At 33.0% G+C, this 12,444-nt stretch overlaps 1 protein-coding gene across 5 annotated transcripts in view; it reads right to left on the bottom strand.

The window, feature by feature from the left end:
- The window catches only part of HELZ (helicase with zinc finger), a 321,547-nt gene that overhangs the window by 64,792 nt on the left and 244,311 nt on the right, over positions 1–12,444 (bottom strand). For all 5 annotated transcript variants that reach the window (XM_074224754.1, XM_074224753.1, XM_074224752.1 and 2 more), the window contains exons 23-25: positions 6,253–6,304; positions 5,007–5,197; positions 1,971–2,178 (exon numbers count right to left, since the gene is read on the bottom strand). In XM_074224754.1, coding sequence (XP_074080855.1) covers positions 1,971–2,178; positions 5,007–5,197; positions 6,253–6,304 — 451 coding nt within the window. The remainder of the gene's footprint in view (positions 1–1,970; positions 2,179–5,006; positions 5,198–6,252; positions 6,305–12,444) is intronic.

Below are 12,444 nucleotides of genomic sequence, written 5' to 3' on the forward strand. Positions count from 1 at the left end.
TTAATGGGTGTTGGTGGAATTTGCCAATTTGTCTGCCCTGTTTAATTCAATTGATGACACCAGTGGTTCAGGATAGTCTTAATAAAATTGTGACAATCACTTCCAATGAGATGAAAATGCTGATCCTAAAGGGACAAGGATGGATTCTTCTTAACAACATAACTTATGAGGATGATGACCAAATGGACTAGCAATGTGAGTTTATATTACAGAAATTTGGAGAAATCTCATCAAAATAAAGAGGAGGGATTGAGTGGGATACGGCCTGAGATTTCTTCAGTAGAATATTATAGATTAGAAATAGTTGAAATGTGTTTATATCTCTTCTGTCTCTCCACCTCTGACAAGTAATTTCTGGGGTATCATGACCAAAATATAGTCAACTGACCTGGTCTTATCTGTTGAAGTCCCAGACATTCCTGGGGGCTAGAGGGGTAATACTACCTCTGTTTGAATTATATGTTTTTTTCTTTAGATTAGCATACATGTTTAGACTGTGAAGACCACATTCCTTACTAATAAGGACAGGTGGGTAGGGGGAGGATTGAGTTAGAATATATGATCCTCAGGGTCTTTTGTCCTTTTGTCTCATTCTCTGTCTTAAAGGCTGAGTGGGGTCTGCTTCTCCAGAATAAATAAAGCCTTTTCTCTTCATACCTTGAGAAATCTCCTAAATTTATTTAAGTGGTTATATTTGTCCCACACATCTCTTTGACACCTTTTATTTCAGCTTTGCTTTTGACTCAAGAGGGAATCTTCTAAACAAAAATTTCCCATCAAGTTGTCAATGAGCCGAACTTATTCTGGTGTATTATGCCTTATCCCTCCAGGTTTAGGGGAATTTTGGCAGTATCTTTGGTACTTTGAAATTTCTCTCCACATTTTTTGATAAACCAGAATTACTTATATGATAGAAAGTTCTCTTCTGTCTTCCTGACTCAAGTTAATACTTTTGCAAGGACCAAGTTACAAAAAACTGAGTATCAAGTATGGTGCTAAGATAACATATCATTTAAACAAAATGACAGCAAATCAATACCCAGTAAATTTTTAAATTAAGAGAACCCCTTAAAGGACACAGAATCTCATGTAAAGTCTTGAACTTTGTCTTAAAAATATTTCCTCATAACTCAATTATGAATTAAAAACAATTACCTTAGAAAAACGACTATATAATAGTCAATGAATTGCTAAACAGTTAAGGGTTTTTTGAAGAATATGGAAATTTCTTTGAGTTCACTATAGATCACCTAATAGTACTAATACTAATATATTCTTTCTTTTTTTTTTATGGCCAAGGCAAAGGGGTTAAGTGACTTGCCTAAGGTCAGAAACAGTTAGAAAGTACCAAGTGTCTTAGTGAAAATTAGAACTCAAGTTCTCCTGACTCCAGAGCCAGTGCTCTTATCTACTGTACCATCTAGCTGACCCCTAATATATTTTTTAATTAATGCTATATACGAGATTAGATAGCAATTAAAATAAAGTAAGAGTTCCTAACTTTTAAAAGAACAAGGAACTTTTGTTTTATATTTCAAGAACTGTTCTAGATAATACTATAAAGAAAGGATACATAAATAAGCATCCAAAACAATGAACTTTGTGATAGAGCAAGGTATGTTATCAATGGGGTTTTAATGTAATTTCAAAAATCAGAGCATACTAATAAAGTGGACATTTTTTTCTTCCTCAAAATTCTTAGATATGACCATGACCTGATTAAAATAACTATCTTACATCAATTATTGTCATATAACTCTAAAAATATCTAAAAGAAGAATTTGGTTTTTGTGCCCCAGATTTTAAATGTTGAAAATTAAAAAGCATTTAAAATGTAAAACATTAAATATTGTATCAGAGAATAGGCTCTAGTGTACATAATGGAGATCTTTAAGGGAACTTTCCAGCTGGTAGTTATTGACATGCTCAGCACATATTCTACTGATCTGAGCATGGCAAAAACAACTCACCATTTCGATTTTGTTCATGTTGATCCTTTTCCTGATGCTGAATTTGCTGTTGCCCTATAGTAACTGGTGAATGATGTCCAAGGCCATATGGTATAGGAGAACCCCGTCCATGTGTCTGCAACAGGTTCATATTATATGCCATCGCTGCCTGATGTGTAATGATTCGAGGATCAACTGCAAACCTACCCTGGTACCCTGTCCATGGTACCTATGTAATTAGAAGAATTAAAATTATTAAATCTATTTTGAAAGACTTCAGAAGACAAACAATTCCAATGGTATTGATAAGGGGAAGAAATATCAAGAGTGGATGTCAGAGAGATTAACTACAAAGTCTTCATGATTAATCAGAATTTGCTGAATGACTAGCACACATTTCATTAGAAAGAATATTATATTTATTGGCTTAGCAAACATTTCATCATAAAGAAGATCATAATATATTGATCAAGAAATTATATGGCCCATACACCATTAATCTATTAAAAATACTAGAATTTTAAAAACTTTGAAAGGAATTGAGATGTTTAAATTTTATCTTAATTATCATTCTATATTTTGAAATCATTTCTCCTCATCAGAATATATGCAAAGATTACTACGAAAAATTGTTGCATGATAGTCACTAAATTGTGTGTCCTTTACGAGAAAAAAAAGAAAATTGACCCTGGTGGAACCCAAATCATCTCTACAGCAACTGTCTAATTTACATATAAATTTACATGTAAATAAAATAAAAAACTCAATTCTAATAAGCAAAACTCAAAACTATTATTCCTAGTTCTACAAATATTTCTGTTTTTTGACAACAGAATTGTATGTTAGATTACAAAATCTAAAAACCTACTTAAAAATATCTTGATATTGTTGGAAGGGATGTGGGAAATCTGGGACACCAATACATTATTGGTGGAGCTGTGAATTCATACAACCTTTCTGGAAAGCAATTTGGAATTATGTCCAAAGGGCAACAAAAATGTGCATACCCTTTCATCCAGCAATACCACTATTACTGGGTCTATACCCTGAAGAGATGATGAAAAAAGGGGAAAAACATCACTTGTACAAAAATATTCATAGCAGCCCTGTTTGTGGTGGCAAAGAATTGGAAACTGAATGAATGTCATCAATTGGGGAATAGCTTAACAAACTGTGGTATATGTACATTACAGAATGCTATTATTCTATTAGAAACCAGGGGGAATAGGAATTCATGGAAGCCTGATGCTGAGTGAGATGAGCAGAACCAGAAGAACACTGTACACCCTAACAGCAACATGGGGGTGATGATCAACCATATTTGACTTGCTCATTCCATTAGTGCAACAAACAGGAACAATTTTGAGGTATCTGCGATGGAGAATACCATCTATATCCAGAGAAAGAATTGTGCAGTTTGAACAAAGACCAAAGACTATTATCTTTAATTTTTAAAAAAAATGTTATCTTATTAGGTAATTTTTCTATCTCTTATACTTCATTTTTGTTTCCCCTAAAGGATATGGGTTCTCGGTCATCACATTCGACTTAGATCAATGTATACCATGGAAACAATGTAAAGACTGCCTTCTGTGGGGGTTAGGGAGGGAATCAAGATTAGGGGGAAAATTGTAAAATTCAAAATAAATAAATAAATTTTTAAAAACTTGGTTTCCCTGTATATTAATGAATAAATGAATAAAAAGAAACCTAATAAACAGATGTTCATTTTATTAAACTAACAGCTAAATGCAGATTACCATTAACTTTGTTTAACAAAAGCTTCTTTGACTTAATAAAAAGACTTCTAGGCCAAAAGAGATTTCTATTTAGTTACTGGTATGAACTGTGTATTTCAGGATGACAGTTATTCTCATTAGATACCTGAAGTATGATATCTGGTAAATTTGATAAAAATGTTTGTGTCTGAACAGTTTAATTTTTTTCAGGAAAGGACTAGAGATTAGAAATGAAGAGTTAATAGGAAAAAAATGCACCACTACTTCCCCATGATGAATCACAAACAATTATTTGAACTTAAAGTTATTTGCTTTAAATGAAAGAAAATATATCACCTTGGCTAAATCTCTGGATCTGGCTGGCAATTGGAACAGCAAATCAAGTAAAATTACTAAAATATGCCAACTCTCAAAGGAAATTGAAATGTTTTAAAATGTATTGGCAAGACTAATGCATCCTACTAAATCTCTTTAAGCATCCTTCAGGTATAGCATGAGGTCCCAAAAGTCTATGCTCAAAGAAAAGGTAGAGGTATGCTTTCAAGTGACTGTAAGACATAATAAAGTGCCATATTCTTCAAATAAATTTAAGTCCAAGGTAGACTCTGAAGCCTCTTCAGAAGGTAAAGTCTTCTCAAATTACTTTTATTCCCCAGGAGCACATAAAAAAGTACATAAAAAAGATAAATCCCCACCTGAATAAATCCTCTACAGAAGTAAACAAAAACACCACTTTCCAAAATATGAGACCAAATCAAAGGTTTCACTAATCTCTAGTCAAATCAATCATGATTTTAAAAAAATGTTTTACAAGGACTTCTCCTTCAGAAATGACACACTGCTCTTTCCTCCAAATATGCTAATGACAAATTATAAACAAAAAAAGTATCTTTTATGTAAAATTAAATGACTAAAAGTTAAGTTTTATTCTAACACAACAGTCATCCTGGTGAGAAAATAACCCTGGATTCTCCAAGAACAATCCAGCAGAGTGAGAATATCTGGCACTTCCTAAAAAAATGAAAAAGCGTAGGTGGGGCTCCAGAGGGCAATCTGTTAATCAAATGACCAGTAAAGCTATCTTCATAGAGCCTGAATTGTTTTGGTCACAACAATTCATGTAAACTGGCACTAAAGATTGCAATCTGTGTGATAGACTGAACACCTACATGGATGAAATCATAGTTCTTCTGTAGCATTAAGAGCGTAAAATAATTAGAATTTAAACCTGATTGACAACTATTCAGGGTTGTTCCTTTTTTTGATATTAATTATTATTTACTTAAATAAACAGTAAATATCTAAAATCTATACTTACAGGTAAAGGCACAGACATAACCACATTTCCTCCATAGACAGCAGGTACATAAAGAATACTGGTCCCAGTGTGAGGATCTATCCTTTGAACAGGACTAGGAGATTTTCCCATATTTGGGTGAGGTCCAAGAGGGGAAGGAGGAGTATATGCTCTAATAGGATTGCCAATGAGTACTGAAGGATTGGGTTGAACTAAAAAGAAAAATACTGATTTTTTAAAAAAATTATTCTTATGAATAAAAAAATTCATTCAAAAAGAGAATTATGGGCAATAATACATTTTCGACATTGCATATTACATCTATGATTTGTAAGTTTGCCACTACAAAGTACTATATACATGTTGCATACATTATAATGTTCATTACAACCATCCTGAAACAAGAGTAGCATGTCAGTATTAGTATTCCCATTTGGGGAGATGTTTGTCCTTCACTATTGAAGAAGACCATGACAAGCACATGATTTGGATTTGAGTTAGGGGATGTTGTGCTAAGTTACCAGCCTCAATTTCTCCTCTAGAGTCATCTGGGTCCAGTTGTCAGGATGACTGGAGATGGTCTTGAATGCAAGGCAATAGGGTTAAATGCCATGCCTAAGGTTACACAACTAGGAAATGGCAAGTATCTGAGGCTGATTTCAATATCCCATCTTCCTGACTCCAAGGCCAGTGTTCTATTCACTATGCCATCTAGCTGTTCCATTTGGAGAGAAGAATTATTTGAGAGAAATATCTATATTAAGGGAAATGGTTTTCCTCAATCAGCTTAAAAATTTTTTAAAAACAAACTTTAACTTATAAATATAAACTTCATGCAGATTTGGTCATTTATTATTTAAATGACTTATCCCAAATGTGCATTGTTATAATTTTAATTAAGTATACTCTGAAACTAGTAAAACATGAAATATGGAGGCCATGAAATACTTCAGAAACAAACCAAAAAGAAAAAAAAACCCTCTAAAGTGAAGAAAAAAAGGAAGTTGAATGAACTGATTTTTCATTTTTTCAAAAGTCATCTTTTCTGACCTAATACTTCATTAGTATTTTCCTTCAAAACTCATGGTAACTTTTTAGAAAACTTCCTCTTTTTACATAATTGAAAAAAAATACAAGTAGATAAAAGGTCAAGCATGCTGCTCAAAGTAACTGACAAATCTAGTCCTAAGGGTCTATTTTAAATACACTAAAATTCAAATCACAGATACCAAAGCAAAAAAAATTTAATATTATAATGTTTACTCACCAATTCCTTCATTTTGGAAATGCTCATTCTGGTTATGAGGATGGCCTTTTCCCTTTAAAAAAAATTATACTTTGATTAAAGTTGTTTAGTTTTGGCAAAAATGTATCACTTCATTTCCTAATCACCTACAAACTGAATGCAGCAAAGAAGTGAAACACATGAGAATATGTTAAATGATTATGGGATTTCTGGGGAAAGCTAAGTGTCACAGTGAAAGAGCAACCACCTTAGAATGAGGAGGACTTGAGTTCAATAACAGCCTCTGTCACTTTGATACTAGTTCTGTGACCTTGAGCAAATCACTTTAACACCATTGCCTTAACAAAAAACACCACCACCACCAACATTTCTTCAAGCTAGCTTTCTTGGGATCTCTTCAAGCTAGTTTTTTGGTCTCTTTTAATCATTATGCCAGGTAAAAGTCCCTTTTTCTCTTGAGGTCTCAGTTTTCTTATTTGTGAAATGAAGGGGTTGGACTTCTAAGGTGCCTCCTAGCCATTAAATATTATAGGTATATGTGGGTGTGTCTATATAAAAGCAGAGATTAACTTGCTGGTTATGAAAAACATTTAATTTCCTCACTACAAGTTCTGAAAGGATAAGATGGCACATAAAATGATTCATTTGCTTCAAAATGTCATCATTTCATGATGAGAACCGCAAAAATAATACAAACTAAGTAGTTTATATTTACCATCTTCTGATAGTATGTCATGGTATTTTAAAGTGTAGTTTTTGAGGTTTACTACAAAATTAGGGTCCACAACTGTTTATTATTATTATTGTTCAGTCATTTCAGTTGTGTCCAATTCTTTGTGATCCCAATAAGGGGTTTTCTTGGCAAAAATACTAGAATGGTTTGACAATTTCTTCTCTAGCTCATTTTTACAGATGAAGAACTGAGGCAAACAGGATGAAGTGGCTTGCCAAGGATCACACAGTTTGTAAGTCTCTGAGGTACTTCATGAAGATGAGTCTTCCTGATTCTAAGGCCAATAATGTTCAAACTACTATATACCTAGATGCCCACATATTTACTTGATCTACAATTAGAGTTTTCCCATTAATATGTAAAAAGAACTAGAAAAAACTCTAGCAATGGAAAAGAATAAAGCCACACAAGAAACAAGCTTCATTGTAATCTCTCATTTCAAAATAGATGCCAATGCAACTTGGAAAAACCAGGATGGTAAGGGGAAAGAGCTCAAAACAGTAACATTTTATCTTATAAGCAAATATACATAATATAGAAATTATAATTATAAATAATTCTTATATGAGGGATGAATCTGCTTACTTACATTTTCAGGTTCCTTAAAAACACACAACAACAAAATTGTAAGATATATTTTTAGTCTTTTCCCTTTTTTATCCTGGTTCTATATTAGTTTTCAAACTTACAAAAATCCCTATTTAGAAAAACTTTTAAGACATGATGAAAGAAGCTGGAAGAGGGGAGGACAATAACAGATTCGAAAACTAGATTATTTTGATTTATATTTTTTCCTGTTCTTTCAAGTCTCTAAAGAGAGACCTGAAACCTAAGATGATTATTTTATGTCACAAGCTATATATATCAATAATATACTCAATAAGCATTTATTAAATACTTTATATCTCTCCTGTATTAGTTGCTAGAGATTTAAATACATAAATGAAAATCCTTGCCCTCAAGAACTTAATTTTAATTGATGATACACATAAGAACATACAAAATAAAGAAATACATAGTAATCTTGGTGGAAAGGCACTAGCAACTGGGGGATATGGAAAGTAAATGTAGGAGATAGTTTTTGAACAAAATTTTGACAAAAGTTAGGGAATGCTAAGAGGTAGAGATGAGGACTACAAAGACTTAAGGATAAGAAATAAAAGAAGAGCAAGGAGGACAGTTTGATCTGACATTTCAGAAGACAAAGGAAACTAATACATGATAAGTCATACCTATATATTAAGTTAAACTGAAGTCAGGCTGATAAGGCTTTAAATATCAAAAAGAGGAGCTTATATTTGAACTTAGAGGCATCTAAGAAACAGATGGACTTGGTGAGCAGGGGACTTATATGATCAAATCCGTGTATTAGGAATATCACTCCAGTAATTTAATGTGGAGCCTGAATTACATAGGGGAGAGATTTAAGGCAGAGAGAACCATCAGCAAGTTATTGAAATGTAAAGGCAATGAGAGTGGGAATTAGACTAGTGATTGTGTGAGTGAAGAAAAGAGGGTTAATGCAAGAGATGTTGTGGAGACAGAAATGAGAATATCTAACAACTGTTTATATACATATGTGGTAAGAAAGTGTGAGGAGACGATGACGACGAGGTTACAAACTTGGGTTGACTGTTTAAGACTGGTGGTTTTCTTGAAAGAAATAGAGAAGTTTGAAGAGGGATGGGTTTTGGAAAAAAGATAGTTGAATTCTATTTTGAAATAGTCATGTGATCTTCAGTTAAGAAGTTGGTAATTCAGGATTGAAATTCAAAAGAGAAACTCAGGTTGGATATACAGAACTGGGAGTCATTTGGGTGGAAAAGTAACATTAATATGGGGAACTAATGAGAGCACCAAGAGGGAGAGTAAAGGCAGAGTAAGGGGACTAAGACACTACCTTAGGGGATGCCCACAAAATGGGACATAGACATGGGAAGGACTTATATGAATTGATGTAAAACTAGAATTGTGTACTAGTATACAGTAACAAAAATACAGTAAAGATTATCAACTGTAAAAGATTTAATTACTCTGACCAAAACAATGATCTATGACAATTCCAAAGGTCCATAATGAAAAAAGTGCTATTCACTCTCAGATACAGAACTGAGATCTGAATATAGTCTAAAGAATAGTTTTTTCACTTTCATAACATTTTTGCAACATAGCTACTATGGAAATATGTTTTACAAAATTCCATATATAAAAAATCAACAACAAAAAAGTAAGGAAAAACAGTTGATGTTCAATATGTATACATTAAAGTACTATACAGTTATACTGGCTTAAGACCCTAGAAGGGATATTACCTTAAGTAAAAAAGAACAATTAACTTTTAGCCAAAGCTTTAAAAATACCATAATACTTCAACTGAACAAAAATCAAATTTTCAGAATTGTAGAGTTTGAACAAGGACCAAGGACTATTACCTTTCATTTAGGGGGGAAAAACTGGTATATTATATAATTTTGCTATCTTATACTTTATTTTTCTTCCTTAAGGATATGATTTCTCTCTCATCACATTCAACTTGGATCAATGTATACCATGGAAACAATGTAAAGACTGGCAAATTGCCTTCTGTGGGAGGTGGGGGGAGGGAAGCAAGATTAGGGGAAAAATTGTAAAACTCAAAATAAATAAAATCTTTAAAAGAAAAAAACACAAGAAATATACGTAGTTTAGAAAAAAAATCAAACTTTTAAAAATCTGAAGCATTCTGAGTAGAGTTGAATTCAAAAGTTGGTAAAGGAAGAAATCACCTTTGGTAACAAAGGTGCAAGCCCCTAAGTAACAACCAACACTAAGAAACACTGAAGAGGGGCAGCTAGGTGACACAGTGGATAGAGCACTGGCCCTGGAGTCAGGAAGACCTGAGTTCAAATCTGACCTCAGACACTTAATAATTACCTGGCTGTGTGACCTTGGACAAGTCACTTAACTCCATTACCTTAAATATAAAAAAATTTTAAATTAAAAAAAACACTGAAGAGATAGATACTACATTTGACGTACCATAACTGATGTGTTTTAACAACAAAAGCAAAGATGTGCTTATTGTCTATTAGTGCCTACTACAAAAGTCAAATGGCTCAGTTAAAAAAGGCATCAGAGAACAAATATGGTAATGATTCAAAGTGGTGTCAATAATTAGAACTGTTTATGGAAATCGTGAATCAAACCTCTATTTCAAAATATATTCTAACAATATTGTGTAACTTGGAGTTGTGGAACTAAGTACAGTATCTGAGGATGTGAAGCTGAAGATCACTCAAAGGACAATTCCATGGAAGTCATAAAATTCAATGCATATAGGAAAGGAATTCTCACTATATACAGGTTCTTATTATTGAGAATAATAAATCCCATGAAGTGATCATATTACACTAATTTTCTTTGCATATTTTCATTAGGCTGGAATCAATTTCCACATTTTACATGTGATGATAGTTCAGATAGTACAAATTTGAACAACGAAATGACTTCATAGGATATAACATACCTGTTAAGTGAGTATACAGATCCTACTTAAAGACTCTGAAGAAAGGGAAACCTAACAATTCTCACTTTGAGAGAGCTTTCATTGTTAGAAAGTTTTTCCTGATATCAAGTCTAAATTGGCCAGTACAGATTCCATTGATTAATCCCACCTCCATGTGATAGTCCTTCATTCACTTGAAGAAAGATGTCATGCCACCCAAGAATCTGTTCTCAACTAAATATCCACCATTCTTTCCACAAATCATCTTAAATAAGTCATGAACTCAAGGATCTTAACCATTCTAACTGCCCTCCTCTGGATGTACTCCCAACTTACCAATGTACATCTTAAACTGTTCCAGAACTGAACACAATATTCCAAATGAGGTCTGACCAGAGCAGAGTACAGTGGGATTATCATTTTCCTACTCCCAGAAGCTATTCCTCAATTAATACAGTCCAAGAACACATAAACTTTTTGGGTTACTATATTACACTGCTGACACATGTCAAGCATGCAATTCACTAAAACCTTAAGGTGTTTTTCTGAGTAACTCTTCTATCCATGCTCCCCACAACTTAGAATTATAAAGTTCATTTTTTGTACTCAAGTTCAAAATTTTATATTTATCTCTATGGAATGTTTTATTAAATTTATTCCAATGCTCACCCTAACCTATCAAGATCCACTATGGATCCTGACTCATCATCCAATAAGTATAATACTCTTTCCAGCTTTATACCCACCTTAAATTCAATGAGCATATCACATACACTTTTATACAAGTAAATGATTTTTAAAAAAGTTAAACAGCACAAGGTGAAGGATAGATTCCTAAGGTACTCCATTAGAAACCACTTGCTATACTGGTAATGATAATGAAGTGGTCATTCAGACAGTTCTAAATCTGATTGTATTACTCTCTAATGCATATTTCTCCATTTTCTACATAATGAGATTTTTCACAGCTATCTTTTCTGAATAATTCTAGAAAGTCAGAATTTTCCCAAGGATTTAAGTCAAATTCACTGACATATATAGTTGGCAGAATCTTCTTTGAAAATTCAGATATTTTATCTTTTTTCCAATCTTATGGTAATCATTTTCATGATCTTTCAAGTATCAGTGATAGTTTGTATACATTAATAAAAACATGATGAGATGATCATCTATATTGGCTGCCAACTCCTCTCAGTAGATCAGAGAGATTAAGTACATTCCTGAGAGATCTGCTATGGACAATGCCATCTTCATCTAAAGGGAAAAAAAAGCTGTGGAGTCTAAATGAAGAGCAAAGCATACTATGTTCAGTTTTTTTTAAACTTAAGTTTTTCTTTTTTTGGTTTTTTTCTTTCCTCTTGGTTCTAATTCTTCTTTCACAGACTAATATGTAAATATGTTAAACATAAATGTACATGTACAACTTATATCAGACTGTTAACCACAATGGAAAGTAGGGGAGAAAAGGAAGGATGGTTAAAAAAAATGTGGAACTCAAATTTGCAGATAGATGAATGTTGAAAAACTACCACTGCATATGATTGAAAAATAAAATAAAATTTCCAAAAACAAGTATTGGTGACAGTGACTCAGTAATAATTTCTGCTAATGTAGGCATTGATGAACCATACTTACCCTATCTTGTGACTCAGTTCTAAAGCTAGTTCATTCTCTTCCTATTCAATTATGGCTCTGAACCAATTTCAATCTTGTAAGAAAATATTAAACAATCATGGAATTTGTGAGAAAACTTTACTTCATTGTTTGAACCTAGCCCTGCATGGTTGGAAAACTGGACCACCTCTACACTTAACAAAGGACCTAAGTTATGCTGACAAAAGGCCATTCAGATACAAAAACTGATGCAAGAAGTTTCTCACAATTATACATCTCAAGCAACCCCTATGTGTTTTCTGAAAACTGGCCCTACTACATTTTATTCTTTTGATTAAATACAGATACTTAGGGAGAAATGGGACTTTGCTTTCCCCCTACT

The sequence above is a fragment of the Macrotis lagotis genome, chromosome 2 (assembly GCF_037893015.1).
Source record: "Macrotis lagotis isolate mMagLag1 chromosome 2, bilby.v1.9.chrom.fasta, whole genome shotgun sequence".
NCBI classification, from domain to species: Eukaryota; Metazoa; Chordata; class Mammalia; order Peramelemorphia; family Peramelidae; genus Macrotis; species Macrotis lagotis.